The sequence below is a fragment of the Lactuca virosa genome, chromosome 5 (genome assembly GCF_052849685.1).
Source record: "Lactuca virosa cultivar CGN04683 chromosome 5, Lactuca_virosa_CGN04683_v6, whole genome shotgun sequence".
NCBI lineage: Eukaryota > Viridiplantae > Streptophyta > Magnoliopsida > Asterales > Asteraceae > Lactuca > Lactuca virosa.
This window is the reverse complement of record NC_136430.1, coordinates 421,845,756-421,865,736: the sequence shown is the minus strand read 5'-3', so window position 1 is coordinate 421,865,736 and position 19,981 is coordinate 421,845,756. Positions and strand designations below refer to the sequence as shown.

At 37.3% G+C, this 19,981-nt stretch overlaps 1 protein-coding gene across 1 annotated transcript; it reads right to left on the bottom strand.

Moving 5' to 3' along the window:
* Positions 1–13,190: 13,190 nt before the first annotated feature.
* LOC145112580 (nuclear factor kappa-B-binding-like protein) lies at positions 13,191–17,908 on the bottom strand. Its single transcript, XM_079048730.1, has 4 exons — positions 17,536–17,908; positions 13,806–17,323; positions 13,681–13,732; positions 13,191–13,595 (listed from the first exon to the last, which is right to left on the bottom strand). The coding sequence occupies exon 2, from the start codon at positions 17,264–17,266 to the stop codon at positions 13,823–13,825; it is 3,444 nt and encodes a 1,147-aa protein (XP_078904856.1). The 5' UTR covers positions 17,267–17,323; positions 17,536–17,908; the 3' UTR covers positions 13,191–13,595; positions 13,681–13,732; positions 13,806–13,822.
* Positions 17,909–19,981: the final 2,073 nt, after the last annotated feature.

Genomic DNA, 19,981 nt, shown 5'->3' with positions numbered 1-19,981 from the left:
TAGCCTACACATACCTTGTCCTTCAAAGACCATTGTATTTATTGTATTAGTCTTTTGGTTTAGCTCATCCCCCTTCTTTCTTTTCTCTTCCTTCGATTGTAACCCTAGTTGTTCTCCCCTTCCACCATGACTAGATCATCGACACCTACTCCTCCTTCCTCTAAAAAACCTTATGGCATCACAAACATATGATCTACAGTTCCCTTAACCCTTAATCTCGACCGTCTAAACTATGTACCGTGGTGTGAACTGTACACCCATCGTGTCGGCTATGGTGTAGCATGCCTCCACTTAAAAAGACCACCTCAAAGATGAGTTATGGGACTAGATCGAATCCCACGTGAAGTCGTGGTTATATGGAACCCTATCCCAATCCTTGTGGGGATATGGATGGTCTGGCCCATATGGGTGGTGCATGCCTCAACAAACCCATCGTGGTCTTCTCCTTAGCCCACAACAGCCTAATAGCAACGTGCCTAATAGCAACGTGGGCCTTCATCTGCCAACCAAGATCAACCCACCAGACCTCAAGCCTACTTCGCTACTCCTGCTGATCATGGATAGAACTAGACTTGGCCCAATTCAGCGTCAATAACAACCTACCTCATTACCACAAATGTTTAGCTCCATGATTTTAAGCGATCCAGAATTGCAAGATGGTTCATGGACACACACGATACAGATCGTCTCCACAGTAACTTAGATATCCTCCGTACCATTTCTAATAATTATTTTAATCTTCCCTATGTATTAGTCTTAGTCTGTAACGCCCGCAAGATAGGACTAAACGATTAAAGAATAATAGGATAATTATTTGTCTCGATGATAAAACAGATACTTTGATAGAGATTATTTAAGATAAATAATCTAAGTAAGAGTCGTAGAAATCGTAAAACCGAGAGCGTTCATATAGGGAATGCCCAAATTTGACTTCTGAGGAAGTTATGATTTTTCGAAGTTTCAGCGTAGCAGTATACGACTTAGAAACTGAAACTGAAATCGGTCAATTGTTAGGAAAAACAATCTAAACGAGAGTGGAAGATCTCGTCAATACCTATCCGTCGATATAAAGACAGTCGAGAATGGATATCGTATGAAAAAGTTATGATTTTTATGCGGACTTTAACGGTCTAAGTCTGTTAAAAATATAGCTTTAAAATAAAATGAGAATTAGCCGACGGAGTCTAAACGAAAGTTGTATATCTCATCGATAGCTACGCATGAATATAAAGAATATCGAAAACGAAGTTCGTATGAAGAAGATATGAATTTTTGAAGAAAATGAAAATCCGTGTGTGCTTTCATGCGCATCGACAGGGCGCGCAACACGCACCGACACTCCACCCGTTATCCGCCATGTGTCGAGCAACGACTAAAGGCACGTCACCTGCCCCGACCAAGTGCACATCGCACATGCAAAATTCCCCTCTATATACCTTCGATTTCAGCATTCTCCTCACACCATTTCCTCTCAAAACTTCTGGAATATCTTCCACCATCTAGTCCCGATACTTTCTAGTTTCCGGCTACTTTAGCAAGGCCCTGGAGTGTCTGAGATATAAAGCTTTCGGATCGAGATTATGCACACATAATTCCCGGTTTTTGTTAAAAGCTTTGTAAGTTAAGCTACACTTATTTTCTTTAAGTGTAACTTTTAATTATAATCATAGTCGTTATTATGAACCTATAATTAAGATTTATCAATGATTCCAAGTCATTATATTGATTGATCTACTTACGGGGATGATGTCTATGCTTGATTTAGTAAGGTGTTTAAAGTGAGATTTCCAAACAGTATACTTTGTATATCAAACGGACCCTACCTTTGATATGATCCTACCTGGTTGTTCCTTACTTGATAGATCTTGATATAGACATTGGGATTAGTGAGGAATATAGACTGTCATTAGTTGCCAGGAATGTAAGACTAAGACTTAGTAATGTGAACCTAGGTTACGTCAGAGGAAAAGATAAAGTACCAAGGAAAAGTTATGCCCAAATTTTGAGGCATCCACTTTTAACAAGTGAGTATATTGTTACTTTCATCTTACACAAAGATATGAAGTATTTAGATAGTTAAATGTTATATGTGCTTATGTGCAAAATGATTATGTGTTAGATGAAATATATTGATTAGTGATGGGTAATGAGGGATGAATAGAATAATGATGATGAGAGATGAAAATAATAATGAAAGGCCTTAACTTACTCGTACTATTATACTAAGCCATGTAGTCATCTAATAGAGTATAGATGACGACCACCAGACTATTTGATGACAGTCATGTAGAATGCATCCAGGCTCATAAACCTGTAGGTGATGGACTTTGTGTCCATATGATGTACTCTACTTCCTACTGACATGTAATGCAGAGAAATCCCTATAACAGTACTGTTAGCAACGATGATTAAAATGATCTTTGGGACAGATCCTTAGGAATGAAAATAGAAAGAAACCTACTGGCATGTATTGCGGAGAAATCCCTGAAACAATATTGTCAGCAACGATGACTATAATGACCCTTAGGAGAGATCCTTAGGGGAGAATAAATAAGAAAACAAGGATGGGTAATCAGGTTAATTTTTTGATAATTAAACATATTAACTATACTATTGTGGGTTGAAAACCCTAACTCACCAGGTTTCCCAACCTGACCCACTCAGCTTCTTTGTATCATAGGTAGCAGTATAAATGTACATGAATAATGAGAGATTCAATGAGATGTAGATTGTTAGTCTAAGATACTGTAAGGCCTGTTTATGCCTGTGTTTCTTGTATCAGTCATGACATCTCAAGGTTTTTAATAATCATTGAAAAACATTTCTTCGGGAATACTTTTATGGGGCAAATTATGCATTTATAAATAAACTCTATTTTAAATAAGCATAAATAAAAGGTTTTAAAATGGCCATGAAAATGGGATGTCACATAGTTTGGATAAAAAATTACTGCCACCAAAACTGGTCATTCCACTATCTTCATCAATAGTCCTCATTGCACCCTTCACCTTCACAATATTCTTATTACTCATAATATTATCAAAAATCTCGTCTCTGTTCGCAAACTCACTAGAGATAACAAATTCACTATCGAATTTGACGAATTTGGCTTTTCCGTGAAGGATTATTGGATACGTCGCATTCTAATTCAATGTGACAGCTCGAGGATATCTATCTAGTCACACACCCATCTCCTCAAGCCTTTGCTACCATCATCTCTCCAGTTTGGCATCAACGTCTAAGACACCCAAGTGCTTTTTTTCATTATTTACTTTCTAGTTCTTCTATTTCATGTAATAAAAATAAAGATCGTAATCTTTGCAGGACTTGTCAAACCGGAGAACATGTGAGTCTTTCATTTAGTAGTTCTGATTCAGTTGAATCATTTCCTTTTAACGTTGTTCACTCTGATGTTTGGGCATCATTAATCACTAGTTTTGAGGGTTTGAAATATTATGTTATTTTCTCAGATCAGTTCTCACATTTCCTTTTGGATGTATCTACATAAATCCGAAGTGTTTTCCAAATTTGTTCATTTTTGTGCTCATGTTAAAAATCATTTCAACACCGACATAAAAACCTTCCAATGTGATAATGGGGGCGAATATAATAACATTGCTTTCCATAACCTTTGTTATAAAAATGGAATTTTCATATGCTTCTCATGTCCTTATACCTCGCAACAAAATGGAAAATCCGAGAGGATGCTCTACACAATCAACAATACACTTCGAACACTCCTTTTTCAAGCCCACCTTCTACCCACGTTGTGGGTGGAATCCCTTTACGGCGTCGCTTACTTGATAAACTTTATGCCATAACCAACAACAATGACTCTCCATACTTTACACTATTTCTCAAACAACCATCATACTCTCATTTTTGTTTCGGGTGCCTCTGTTTTATGCACCTATAATATCCTCTTAAACTACCACCCCGCTCCACCCCGTGTGTTTCTTGGATACCCCACCAACCACAAAGGGTATCGTTGTTATGGCCTTGAATCCAAAAAGATTATCATCTCTCGCCATGTAACGTTTTACGAATCTATTTTTCCTTTTGGGTCTGTTACACCCGATAAACCCCCATCATATGATTTCATTGATTCCAATAATTGTCATATTGCTCATCGTATCCGTACTTCGGGAACACCTACTCCCTTCTCGATAGCCCAAGTTCCCACTATCGACGCCTCATCTTCTAATGTTATTTCGACTGTCGGCATTGATCCGCCAACCTCTCACACCGGCGACGCCTCTGTTCCGGTACACCGACCATCAACAACTTCTGATTTTGATGATGATCCTCCTCCTCACAGACTTGACGTCTCAGTTTTAGCCCTTACCTCTCATCATGATGATCACTCATGGGAAAGTTGGAATCCGCAAACCGATTAATAAACTTAATCTAAACACTCAAACCGAGTCTTCCGTTCCTCGTAAATATGCTCAAGCAATTAATGAGCGTAACTGGTATAATGCAATGAATGAAGAGTATAATGCTCTTATTAAAACTGGTACATGGATACTTGTTCCTCGACCGCAAAATGTTAATATTGTTCGTTATATTTGGCAGTTTAAAAAGAAACACAATACAAATGGTACTTTAGCTCGCTACAAAGCGCATTTGGTTGTAAATGGTAAAATTCAACATGTGGAATAAATTTGTGATGAAACTTTTAGCCAGACCGTTAAACCGACAACGATTCGTACTATTCTTAGTTTGGTTGTCTCATATAACTGACCAATTCACCAGTTAGATGTGAAAAACGTGTTCTTACACGAACATCTTGAAGAAACAGTCTACATGCACCAACCTCTAGATTTCTGGAATCCTACACACCCAAATTATGTGTGCCAACTTCAACAGTCATTGTATGACGTAAAACAGGCCCCAAGGGGTTGGCACCATAGGTTCGCTAAGTTTGCCTCTCAAATTGGGTTCAAACACAGTCGCTCCGATTCTTCGTTGTTCATTTTTCGCAAAAATAACTAGATAGAATACCTGCTTGTAACGTCCCAAAAATCATAGTGAATTTTTTTTCAATTTTTAAAAGAGAAATAGAAGCCATTTTCATAAAAGTAAAACACTATAAGACAATTGTTTCACAAAACAAAATAATCAAAGTATAGTAGCATAACATCTCTTAAAATCATAAAATATATTGGAGGATGTGTACAATCAGAGTATAGTAGTCGTGGCTCCGATCAGAGACATATGTTTGAGGATGACCGTGATTACCACATTGTTGGAGCAGATTCGTGAGGCACGGGTCGAGGCTATGAAGGAATAGCACCGAAAGAGCGAGCGCAATGTGGGTCAGATGGCTTCCTTCGATTATGATAGTCGTGGATTGTTGACTCTACATCGGCGAGTTTGGATTCTGTATTGGGGCGGTGTATGTCAGATTTTGATGGAGGAGGCTCACAAGTCGAGGTTTTCCATTAATCCTGGGGCGACGAAGATGTATAGGGATCTTCGTCCTGATTATTGGTGGCGCTGCATGAATCGGGATGTGGCATGGTATGTGGAGCGGTGCTTAACCTTCATGAAGGTCAAGGCCGAACATCAGCGGTCTCATGACAAGATGCATCCGTTGGAGATTCCCGTATGGAAATGGGAGGACATCACCATGGGTTTTATCACAAAGCTTCCCAGAACTGAGCGCAGAGTGGATTCGATATGGGTCATCGTGGATCGTTTGACCAAGAGCGCGCATTTCATTCCGGTTCAGGAGAGTATTTCTGAAGAGAAGTTGGTTGAGGTTTATATCAGGGAGGTTGTGGCACATCATGGGGTGCCGATATCAGTGGTATCTGACAGAGATGTTCGGTTTACTTCCAGGTTTTGGAATAAGTTTCATGACGAATTGGGCACTCGTCTCCACTTCCGCACAACATTCCATTCGCAGACCGATGGTCAGAGCGAGCGGACTATACAGACCTTTGAGGATATGCTGCGAGCGTGCGTGTTGGACTTTGGAGGGAGTTGGGATACGTATCTTCCATTCACGAAATTTTCATATAACAACAGTTATCACGCCAGCATTGATCTACGGGAGGAAATACAGGACCCATATTTGTTGGGGCGAGGTCGGTCAGCGGGTTATGGGGAGTACCGAGGTGGTACTCAAGACCACTGAGCTGGTTTAGTAAGCTCCAGACAGCTCAGAGTCGGCAGAAGAGTTATGCCGACAGGCGCCGGTCAGACTTAGAGTTCCAGGTGGGAGATATGGTTCTCCTGAAGGTGTCACCTTGGAAAGGTGTCATCTGGTTCAGGAAGCGGGGCAAGCTGGGCCCCATGTATATTGGTCCCTTCAGGGTTTTGGCTCGGGTGAGCCGAGTTGCTTATCGCTTGGATCTTCCAGATGAGCTCAGTCAAATTAATAGCACGTTCCATGTCTCTCAACTGCGGAAGTGCTTAGTGGATAATTCTACAGTGGTACCATTGGAGGATATTCAGGTGGATGACCTCCTAAATTATACTGAGAGACCGGTGGCAACTTTGGATCCGCAGACGAAAACCTTGAGGAACAAGGTTGTTGAGGTGATGAAGGTGCAATGGCATCACCGCAAGGGATCAGTGTGGACTTGGGAGCCCGAGGATGAGATGAGAGAACACTATACGGAGTCGTTCAGGGCAGCGGACTTCGAGGACGAAGTCTGATTCAAGTAGGGGAGAATTGTAACACTTGAATCTTGGTATGTTTCATCATTGCCTTTTGTTATTTTAAAATTTGCATTTTTGGTCCTTGTGTAGTACGCGGGGCGTACCACATGGTATACTTAGCGTATAAGTTGTGAAGCGAGTACGCGGGGCATACCACATGGTATGCTTAGCGTACTAATGCGAGGTGAGATCGGGACTCCGGACACGTACGCGGGGCGTACGCATATGTACGCGGGGCGCACGCATATGTACACGGGGCGCATGTTCCATTTAGTGAAACCCTAATTTATAGGGTTGGACACTATATAATCACACTTATGGCTCATGTTACCCTCATTTCTCAACCCCCACTGACCTTATAACCTCATTTTGAAACCCCTAGACCTTTCCTTTGTGTTTTTTAGCTCATTGTGTGCTTCTTGGTGTGTTTTGGTTCATTATCAAGAAAAAGGAGTTTGGTGCAAGGTTGTTGATCAACGAAGAGCTTGTGGATCCTGATTCTCTACTCGTTTCCAGCTTGTTTGAGGTAAAAATCTATGATCTTGTTCATTAGAAGCTTAGATCTATTTTATATGAGTTTTGGCCCTTTGTGGCCCCATGAATGAGATCTAGTGATTTGACACCACTTCAAGAGCTATGAGTTGTCACTCTTGGTGTTTCTGAGGTTCAAAGTCCATAAAGTTGGCTCCTTTAGGGTTTAGAATCACCCATGCATGAGATTATGTCCATTTAATGAAAGTAAAGTGCTATATCTTGAAGTTGGGTCCTTTTAGGGCATGCAAAGTCACCAAGTCAGTGACTTTATAGTTCTAGACGCTTATTAGGGATTAGATTTGTGGTTTGGACTTCTGGTCTTAAGCATTAAGTACTTAAAGTGGGTTTTGGCTTAATGGGTGAGTACACTGGGTGTACAAGTCTGTATGCGCGACGTACAAGCCATTTAGCATGTATGCTTAGCGTACAACTGAGTATGCCCCGCATACTCAGTCTGTTGGGCTTAGCGTTTTGGGCTTCGAGTTTGGGCCATTCTATTGGGCTTAGATGCTTGGGGTCTTGTTGGGCCATCAGAGTGCAAATGTTTTGGACTATGAGAATTGTTGGGCTTTATGGTAAGGCTCGTGTAAGGGTCTGGGCCCAATTTGGAAAATTGGGCCAAGTATGGTTTTTGAACGGTTAGTTGGATTTTGAGCCTTTTGGATTGTAGGTCTCGGCCTAAGTCTTGGTCCAAACTAGGTAAGGGGTAAAATGGTCTTTTTACCCTAAGTATGGACTGGTGGTTATAGATTGGATGCTATTTGGTTTTGATAGCTCGATGATTCGTCGACAGCAGCCAGAGATTTAGTCGTGTGATTCAGCAGTCGAGGTGATTTTCCTCATTAGGTTTAGCGAGTCTAAGCACCAATGTCAGCCCTTGTTATTTATGTTAGGATTCTAGGGGTCTGCGTGACCCATGCATATGATATGCGCTGCTATGTATACCGGGCGGGGATCGATGTCGGGCGAGGCCCGATGACTGTATCGTATGCTATTGTTTATGATCATTATATCTGTTAGTATGATTATGTGATATATGTCTATGTGTATAGTGGGTGGGGCCTAAGAATAACATATATGTATACCGAGTGGGGCTCGATGTCGGGCAGGGCATGAAGCCGAGTGAGACTCGATATCGGGCGCGACGACCCGATGGAGGGCGGTGGCCCAGTATGTGGTTTATTATGTATGGTATTGGGTAGTTTGGGGAACTCACTAAGCATTGTGCTTACGGTTTTCAGTTTATGTTTCAGGTACTTCTGGTTCCAAGGGGAAGAGCTCGGGATGACTGCATTGCACACACCACCTAGTTCCGCTTTTGTGATTTACTCTTATTTGAGATGATGTTTGATACACTTATTTTATTTGGATTGTATCGATGATGTTTTTGGAATATTGTTTTTATTAAATTAAAAATGAAAATTTTAGGTCATATTTTTTGGGCGTTACAAGTTTTTTATTTTGGAAGGTATTATCGACTTTTTTCCCACATTACCAGGTGTTGGATAAAAAGTGGTCGGCCCATTGTCCAATTATTCTTAAGGAAGTGGATGGCTTTATGGTGGTTGTCGGGACCGCCAAATAGAAAACCTAAAACATAGTACAAAAATGAATTGTAGTAGCGGTAATAAGATTGACTCAAATCAGTTCTATGCATTCATGTAATACAAAATAAATTATAACATGATAGGCGGTTTTCTCATATAATGCTAAAATGAGATAACAACTAATTTAAAACAAATGACTAAGATGCAAAAATATAGAATCTATAAAACAGAAAGTTCCAATATCGGGTTTAAATCAGAAGTTCAATTACTTCACAAATCATCATAATTTTATGGTGCAATGAGTTTGATAAATTCTAGTTTGACTGTTGGAACTCAAAAGCTTAAGTCCCCTAGTTTCTTCATAAATAATGTGGTTATTAGAAAAACTCTTAACACACCTTATTAATCAAATTCTTGAGTCAAATAAGCATTTGGTTCGTGAAGTTGACTATCATTATGATTTAAGAATCATCAAATTCAAAAGGATTCAAAAGCTTTACCCTGTACTTTTGAGAACACAATTTCATGATTTAAAAATAAGATGAAAACATCCATCAAAACCATTTGTTACTAATTGTTATGATAATCTAAAAATTTTACCATGTAATCCATTAGTTTAAACAATCCATTAATTTGAACTAAAAATATTATATCTGTCCTTCTCGAGAAAGAGAAAAGTTGTTCAATTTTGTAAAGGTCGATTGGGAAAATAAGACTCCTCACCACAAAAATATTAGTGAAAATATACTACAAAAAAATAAAAAATCTTGTATTTGTTTCTTTATTTTTTTTAGAATTCTGAAAACATAAGAATTCTTTTTTTTTAAACATCTTATAAGATGGAAATCTTTCATATTGCGAAAACAATTAACTAATGTTATTTACATATTTAAATTCATGAAATAAAAACACAATGATAACTTGGAAATGGAAAAACGATCGAAACCCACACAAAAATTACTTCTAATTAATTAATTGTTCTATTGATTCATCCAATATTGAAAATAAAAATAACTACTTATTATTATAATAATAATAATAATAATAATAATAATAATAATAATAAAAAGTTATATAATGCAAAATGGTGATAATCAAAATTTCTTGAATCTAAAGGATACATAACTAACTGAAAGTCAATTAATAATTGTTTAAAAAAATAAATAAGAACAAAATAAATAAATCAAGTTTGTCCTCTATCTCTCACGTTGCATATTGGGAAATAGTGATGCCCCTCTTTTTCACTTTCCGATGCTGCTGCGTTTTTACTTCCGGCCACCGATAAAAAATCTAATGGGCTGTAATATTGGGCTTATAATTTAATTCATTGTGGGCTGGTAGAATATAGAAAAGTTGGGCTATTTAAAATCCGAAAAAAGAGCTACTGCTAATTAAGAACTGGGCTGCCAAGATGGGCTCTTTGAATTCCGAAAATGGTCTGCTGGACAACCTTGTGTCCTAATGTTCAGTTGTTCACGAGGCCAAAATCCGGTCCAAACCTCTTTCAAATCCACTCATTTTTCGGTTGGATTAAACATAAAAAGCTAGGAGGACACCTATAAAATTTCAGCTCAACCGGACAACGTTTGCCTCTCTATTTGATCACTTGAAGAAGACCACACAATGCTACAAAAAATCCAAAAATTCATTTATATTGCTTTGTTTTTTTCTCGATTATGGATCTTGTATGGGATTCCAATCATGGTTTAAAAGCTTTCGATGTGGCTTTAACAGTGCTCAAAAATATCATCTCGCTCATACAAATCTATACAAAATTATCTTAAACAACTAAAAGTATTCAAAATAATAAATCTAACCATTTAATGCAAAAAGAATATTAAAAATGTTAAAACTAAAATCAAATATATGCTAAAATTAATTTTAAAAAAATCAAAATTATCACTTAAAAGAGATGGTAAAAAATATTTTGAATCAACACATTGTTTGTTTGGAAAATTCAATCATTTGTATTTAAAAAAGAAACTTGAAATTCTTAAAAATAACTTGAAAAGTCTTGGTATGCGGATATAAATAAAGTTAAAAGGAAAAATGATAACTTCAAAATATGATTAAAGAAATGGATGACCAGATGGATACTAGACCGATTTAGACTTTAAAATTAGTTATGTCTTTAATGAGTTAATTCTTTTGAAATAATTGGGTGACATAGAACGCCTTGAAAATATGGACATAACTTAAAAGATAAAGTCTCTTGGGGATTGAAGGCAATTAAATTTAAAAAAAAATTGTTATATGTGAAATTATGATTGATGTAGAATGGGTGACGAATACTCCTTGAGTGAAACATGAATTTCACTCGTACTTTACTTCAAAGTTTCGGTCTATGAAGACGTTTCAACCTATTCACGATTCTAACATGTTCAAAATACTCACCCATAATCAACCGTCTTTTATCGAATCATCTTTTACACGTGAGGAGATAAAGAAAGATGTGTGGGATTGATAAAGCCCTAGGATTGGACGTTTATCATACGGTTTCTGGATGTGATTATTGAGGATGTAGTGATATTGGTCTCGTAATTCCAAGAAAGTGGTGTTATTGGGTGTTCGATGACACAAATCCTGTTTATTTTATCTTGGTTTGGCGATAATATGATCCGAATGGATTTTTGGAAAAGTTGACCAAGAAATCTTTTTCGAAGACTACCAAAAGTGGGAGCTTCAAACTTTATTTCACTCTTTTGTTTTTTCAAAACAACAAGGGGCTGTTTGTTTACCTCTTAATTTCATAATTAAGAGGCAATGTCTTAAACTTTCAGATTCAGACCGCTTGTTTGTGTATTATTTTTCCCCTCTTAAAATGAATAATACCTCTTACTTTTTCAGAGAATAAACCAAGTCTGAAAACAAAAAAAAGAGACGCGCGTTTAAGGATTCCCTATTTGCCCTAAACAATCGACGCCTCTTCTTTTCTTCCCTTGCGTCTGCTTGCTTCGCGTATTTCTTCTCAACATCGGACGATGCCAGGTCGCCGCCCACCCTAATCCCCGACGACGCTGCAGCCAGCAACGTCGCCTTCCTCCGCCGCCTCCATCTACGTGTCGTTCTTCCTCCGACCGCAGCAGCCAACCGCAGCAGCCAACAACAAGGTATTCTTCGGTTTCTTCTTCTGTTTCTTCATTCTTTCCCTCGAATTCACTGTTTCTTCGGTTGTAAAACTTGCTGAAATGCTTGTAGTCGGTTCTAAAAATTATTGAATATTTGGTGATGTTGTTGAAATTATTTATTTGGGTTGAAATATGGTTTGATTTTGATGAAATATTGCTCATTTTGGTTTGATTTTGGTTTGATTTTAATAAAATGTCGTTGATTTTGGTTTGATTTTGTTGGAAGTACAAGTCGATCATATAACTGATCCATATGGTCCTTCAATTGTTAATAAGGATCTTGAATCCATTGTTTGGTGAGTTATGGTTACATAATGTCGATTGTGGTTTATCAGTTATGGCTTCTTTCCCATGTTTATTTTACTTGCATATGAACCATTTGATGAAATGCCTGAATGAAATTGTTTCAACTTATGATTTATTTAAATTTCTTTGTCTTGAATCTTTTTGCATAAAAGAAACATTGGATGATAAAAACTGTCAAGGTGGATAATGACCAAGGATTCCATATTGATGCTATCAAGAAGGATGCTATCAAGAAAGGGGTGATAATGGATGCAATTTTTACTGTTCATTTTTTTCATGTTTATTGCTGCAGTTTTTAATTTTATTTGGATTGTTTCAACTTATGATTTTTTTGTATAATTTTCCATTGAGCCCATTTGTTTCCTTGTAGAATTTGGATTTGCAGGTTGAAATGTTGGAAAGAAAAATGGAAGGGCTATTGAAGGGCATGATTGATGTAATGATGGAAAGAGTATAGATGTATTTGTTTACCTTGAAAGTCCATTTGTTGTTTTTCATATAGTACATGTTTTCTTTTCCTTTGGGAATTAGATAGTTTAATTTTTTTTTCTTTTAAATGTTTCTAGTTTTGTACATTTTGATCAATATAATGGAATTTGTTATTATGTTTTTGAGTTTTTGTATGTTGTTTATATATCTTTTATGATTATTTAAAAAGCTGGTTATGTTATTATATAAAACAGAAACATTGAATTCAAAATAGTACAAAAGGGTAAAATTGTCATTTTTATAATCCAACACAATAATTCAGAGGTTCTAACCAAACAGTATGTTATAAATTCAAGTCTTAAAAATTCAGACCCTCTTAGAAATCCAGACCTCTTAAAATTTCAGATCTTAAAAATTCAAATCCTACCAAACAGCCCCTAAGTATGGAATTTTGATCCAATGGCGTTTTTTCATACCTATTTAGCCTCAAAAAAGCTAACATCATTAGAATCTCAACATGGTTAAAACACAAGATGCTACAATTATATCATTTCCCAGGCAATATGAACACCTACAATAAACTAATAACCATCTTGTAATTTTTATATAAACTCTTTGTTAGTTAGTATTAAAGTATCCAAAAATCATACACATCTCCCCTACAAACATAGAAACATTTAAAAAGTTTTCAGTCAACAAAAGACATCAACAATCCATGGGTCTCCTCATCATATTAACAACCCGTAGAGCATATATGCATAAATCATAATTAACCAAAAAAAAAATTATATACCACCACCAAACTACTACATATTCATATTTCATCCTTCAAACTTCAACCACTGATTTCTTCTCAAAAACCCATTCTTTTCTCAACATTTTATTACTACACCATATTTCCTTATTCACCCTTCTCAAATTAGCTTCCATTTTGCAAGGGCAGGGGTTCGATCACATCACATCAGACATCAAGACCATTCATCTGCATATCAAGATTCTTCTTGTCTATAACATGCAATTTTTATAAATAAAAAAAAACCACGACTTTAAAATGTATAAATAAAAACCTGCATAAAAAGATAAGCCCGTATGTATGAATAACGACACCACATCATAGTCCTGCAATGCAACATATTTACTCATCAGTTGCATGAACAAAAAATAATAATAACATTTAAAGAAAATTAATTACCTTTAAAAAAAAAATCATCAAGATACACTTGTGTTTAAAACCTCAGTATCTTCCTCTCTCCCATCATCAAAATCCTCATTCCTTTCACTCAACATTTTATCACCCATACCCATGGGGTCCACATTCAAATCCGAACTCAAATCAAAACCCGTTTGTTCCCCGGGCCCACGGTAAGCCAACGTGACACTCCCCTGGTCCGCACCCTCACCGGATTCCTTCTTCTGCCTCTTCCATTTCTTAGTAGACGAAGTCCCATCATCCTCAAAATCCTCCTCTTCTCTCTCTCTATGCAAATAAACCCACAATTTCCTCTCTCCATCAAACTGCACACACGGGTCCCGCTCATAATGCAACCGATCCAACGCCCCACTCACAACCTGATTCACTTGTGCATCCGACACATCTTCAACTATATATTGAGAATCCCGTATCAAAGTACAAACATCCGCCCGGGTCCCGATGCTTCCGGGCAGCCGGGCAGCCGCGTCCCGGACAAGGCACAGGATCGTGACATGTGGCGGCCGGTCACGTTTCAGCATGAAATGGTCCCGCGCTTTCGATGTCGGTTTCCCCGCGCCTTTTCTCGACGGCGCCACGGTCGACTTTTTACCGTCGACGGCTGTGTACGCAAACGCGCGATCCGGGATCAAATACCGCAAAATTTCTTCTTTCCGAAAATACCCCCGGACTTCTTCGGAACTCGGGTTTATTGTATTTAAACTCTTTTGAGCTCTTAAGTCACGGAATCTTTCCTTTTCATCCAAATTGAGTTGCATTAGTGTTAGTGGAGGAGCAGGGAGGCTCCCGATTTGTTGTAATGTTTCTTGTCCGCTTTTTAGCCAGTTGGCGAATGAGTCAACGAGTTTGACCAGCATTTTGTGGGGTAGGCCCCACGATTCGGGGGATGTTACTTGTTCGACTATTTCTTGATCATCGGATGAAATTTGAGAAACGGGACCCACCCATGACCAGCTTTTGATTGATTTTTTATATAAAACGAGGGATTTCCATCCTTTTGCTCCTAAAGGTGCGGTTTTTGAAGAGAAGATTTTCAAGACTCCGCGTACTAAATCTTGAAGTGGCTCTTGTGTTTCAAGAATGCATGGGTCTCCGGGGTTTGACCGGACCCGGTTGACTATATCTTTCACGGTCAAAGATGGGAGATTAGGGTTTACAGAAGAAGGATCGGAAGTTGTTGGACCTTGATCTCCTCCATTGATGACTTCTTGCTTTGTTTCTTCACCATTGTGAGTCTTCTCAACATCCATGGAATCTTCCGGAAGTTGACTGACCATTGCCATGCGTACAGCTGACAGAAGGTGGATGATGGAGAATGAGAACCCCGTGTGAACTGTGGGAGTGATTAAAGTGAAGGGTTTTTTTTGGGTTTTATTTTCTAACTCCAAATCTTCCTCTGTTGTATCCATAATTTGCTCATTCATCATGTTTTCAAAAGGAATTGTATCCGACCATTTCCTTTTTTTAAGGAAGGAAACATCATCAAGTGGTTGTTGTTGTGGGCTTGAGTTTGAGTATCCAAGATTCTCTTGTTCATCCATATACATCAATTCATCTTTTACCTTTCGTTTTTTTGACACTGAGTTAACCGAGTTGCACCCTAATAACCTTACATCTCCCATTTCAGGATACCCTTCAAAGATTTGACCTTTTTTACCAGACCTTCCAACAGAAGGGTCCTCAAGATAATCGTTCATGTGAATCATCGGAAGGGTAGAATAGTCTTTTTGCTTCTTCCCAATCCCACCAGGGTACGCCTTTCGCAAGGGCACTTGAAACATTTCAGAAACTTCAACATCACCATTAAAATCATCAAAATGATTCATCCCATGTGTATTATTAAACTTACCCTTCTGTTTTCCTTTCAGAGTATACATCTCTTCACCTCCAGGAAGCATGACATCACGAAAATCACCATTCTTTCTTGAATTATTATTATTGTTTTTACCTTTTTTTAAACTTGACCCGGGTTTTATACCGGATCCACCACTAGGGTAAGCCCATTTGCTTCTCATTAAAGGGTTATTATCATCATCATCTTCCCCAAATTGTTCAGATGAATCAGACTCTGTTTCCTCTCCTTTTGCCAGCATTTTCATTCCTTCAGCAGCTGCCACCACCCGTCCGCCATTATTGACCATTCTACCCTTCTTCTGCCCCATTCTGTAGGGTGGATCGATTGGCTCTTGGTTATGCCATAATGGTTCACCTCTAGTATACAGAGTATTATTCTCAGGGCGTTTGAGTTTTTTCCCATAATCATAAGGTACCCTTATATTAGAAGGTCTTGAAGTTAATACCTTGATATCTGACAATGAATTTACAGTTCTGTTTCTACCAAAAGTATGCATATCTGTCCTCAATGACACAGGTAAACCCATGTAAGTTTCAGGAAATTCATCATGGACACCTTTAAACTTTTTCCCTGATTTGTTTATTGAAGCATTATGATCTCGATGAACAGCAACCTCATACATTGTTCTTTCTTCTTCTTCATCATTGCCTACAAACCCATAAGCCCTGGTTGACCCTGAAGGACCTGGCTTTACTTCAATGGAACCCGTACCCATTTTTGATCCAGAAACTTTTAGGGTTCCTTTTGGGTTTTGTTTATTTGGTTGTTCTAAAGCTAATGTTGGACTGGATCGATAACCTGGATAATGAGCATGTTTCTGTTTACGATCTTTAACCTTCTTGTTGCCCCATAACCCATCTGTGGATTCTTCAAATTCAGATGAATCGGTTTCCTGTTCTTCCATCTTTTCATACATTAAGCTCTTTTGACTTTTCATAATGTTCAACACACGAAGCTTTTCTTCAATGCTGTATCCGCGACACTTTGTCCAAGCGTCGCGTATTGAAATGAGATTATTCACCATTGTGTTCTGATGCTTTCTGATGACGTGATAGTGTTTGTGTTTCTGAAAGAACCCAAGTCCCTGTCTGTAGAGTGAGACTCTTGGCTCACATAAACCTCCCTTTAACATGTCAAAAAGTTTATGTATTGGAACTCCAAAATGAAAATTGGAACCAGTTAAGAGTTCTTTCATTGTTCTCATGAAATGTTCTTGGTCCATATCGGGAAGGTATTTTGTAAGACTTACCCGTTCTTCTTCTGTAAGAACATCGTTCCAAACATTCATGGATAAAATATCGCCTAAACCTGGAAGATCATATAACTCGAATGGAATGCTACATGTTTGATCCCCAATTTGACAAAATTCTTCACCAGTTTCACCCAATTCGAGTAAATCAAAGTCATCAGAACCTGCACCGGAATCACAATCTTCATAATCGTCTTCATCTTCATCCAACTCAACACCTCCTCGCCTCTGAAAGTCATCATCTTCACTAGACATACTTTCTTCACGACTACGAGAAGAAAACTCAGACTCTAATCGAGCACTGGCAACGACCTTGAAACTGTTCTTTTCAATCGCCATCCAATAACCAAAATTCTATCACACAGTTCTCTGATTCCCTCAATTCATGACGAACCCCTAAATCAAAAACGAAAAAGGAACATACACCTTTTAAGATATATTCGAAGCAATGCAATAAAAGCATGTAAAATCATAGACACCATAATCTTGAACAGCAAAAAAAAAGGCACAGAATCAATCTTGAAACGGGTTGAGAACATTATATACATATACGAAAGGAACAAACCATCATACGAATTAGGGCATTAGAGTTTAGATCGATTAAGCACCTTAATTGTGCTAAAACCACAAAGCGGAAGCTCACTCGTGGACGAAAATCTTTCTTCGATATCGCGTTTTCTGCAAGAACTTCGAGAGTGTGTATGTGTGTGTGGAAAACCCTAGAAAAGGGATCTTATAGAAAATCAATTTCGTGAGGTAGCAGAGAGACGGTGATGAAGAAAGATGATGGTGATGGAGACGTGGAGTGATATGAGCCGTTTGATTGTGGGCAATAATTGAAAAGACGAAAAGGGGCAATTAGGGTTAGAGAGAGAGAAAGAAGCGTGTAGTTCTGCAGAGAGATAGAGGGGGGAGATGGTGATTTTTGGTGGTGTTGGCGTTGGAGGAGGAGACTGAGTGACTCAGTCGAGACGGTTGCTGCGGAGAAAACTCAGGCCGTGGGTCCCTATACTTTGTAATATTGTCATTTTTGTACTTTTTTCCTTCTAATGTTTGCCCTAATTTCTAAAATTTCTTTCTTTTAAGGACATTCTTTAATACATACTAAAGATGTACAATCATCTAAAATTGTACTCCAATTCGGAACCTTGAAGAATTTATTGTTTAACTAACGAGGACCTGTTAATTTAACGTTGTTTTTGTTTAATTGTACTGAAAATCACGAAATTCGGTATCATCGATATCGGTGTTAGATTTGAAAATTAGTATCTTTTCTGGTACTAATACCGATAATGTTAATTTGGTTCGGTGCTCGGTATTGGCTTTCCACCCAATTCGGTATTTGGAAATCCCGGATTGATATCGATTCTTAGAGGTATTCTTAGAGGTGAGCATATTAACTGAAAAACTGAACCAAAACCAAAGTAACAGATATAACCGAACAATTACTAAAAAAAATTGGTATGATTTGTAATTTTGATTAACTGAATACATATGATTCGATTATGATTTTCGTCTAAACCCAAACCACTATAAAGCGAACCGAAGCAATAACATTAATAAATGTTTTTTAATATAATATAATATAAAATATATGGTATGTAATTAAAGGGTAATTATTTGGAATTAAATAAGATAAGCAATCTTTTATCAATACAATTATATATACACAATCATTCATTTTTTTATAGCAATGGAATTTATGTTTTTCAATTTTTATAGAAGAATATTTTTATTTTTATGTCATTTTTGGCCATTATAGTTAACCGACATTAACCGCTAACCATAACCATCAAGTGACTAAACCATTAACCAAAACTAATATTTACCGCTACCCACTGACTATCAAAATACATTAACCAATTGTAATGGTTATGATTCGGTTTTGACGAATAACTGAACCAAACCGTCTCATATACACCCCTACTGATCTTACCCATGTTCATCCTTAATATGATAATTTTGTAAACTAATGTTACAATATAACCATATTTTCGTAAGAAACCCGAATGACAACCTTCTTTAAAAATATGAAATTCACGAAAACCACTTTCAGGCATGGTTTTATGAAACAACGATTCGAAAAAATAATGTTTTTTCAAAATATTGATTTTTTTTTTCTTTTTTGAATTGTATTTTCTAGACAAACGTTTTTCGTAAATAGTTTTTTTCTGAATTTTTTAACGGTATTATATAATGTCCCAAAATTTCAAACCAAATTTTCCATTTAAAATTTAATAGCATTTGTTCCAACTACATCTTCCAAAATCTAGTAAAACCACTTAATTCAAAACATTTATCAGAATATAGTCATAAGAATTATTAAGTGCATAAAAATGTGCAATGGATGCGATAGAATCAAATCATGTCCTTCCTTCAATATAAGAAAACCTGAAACAATTTAAAAAATAAAACCGTAAGCACATAGCTTAGTGAGTTCATCAATATACAACATACAATCATACATAAAGTAACGGGTCTATTTTAACCCTAAGTGAATGTTATGGGCCAAATCATATTCTTACAATGACTTCCTGCCATGGGTAGATCTTAGTCTTGCATACAATTGTCAGGGGTCAAATCATGGTCGTTCATACAATTGTCATGTGCCAAATCCTAGTCTTTCATACAATTGTCATGGTTCAAATCCCAGTCTTTCATACAATTGTCATGGGTCAAATCCCAGTCTTTCATACAATTCATGCTACAGTCACAAAGACAACTAGCATCAAACGTCATACATAGTATAGTGAGAAAACTCACCTAAACTACTCAACATGAGCTCAATAGCTACCTCAGCAACAGAACAGCTAACCCAAGCTACCTAATGTCAAACCAAGATCATTCATTGGTTAAATACTCAATTCTACCAAAGTTTGACTGTAACATCCCTAAATTACAAAAGAGAAATTTCATTTAAAATAGGTTGACCAATTAAAACATTTTACTTAAATCATACTATAACATTCAATTGTTTGAAAACCATAAGACTAATAGAGTTGAATTACAAAACAATGGAAATCATTATCTGTGATGCGAGTGTACAGTGTTGTC

Excerpts from the sequence above, each read along its gene's own strand:
- LOC145112580 (XM_079048730.1), bottom strand. The coding sequence starts at position 17,266 with ATGGCGATTGAAAAGAACAGTTTCAAGGTCGTTGCCAGTGCTCGATTA.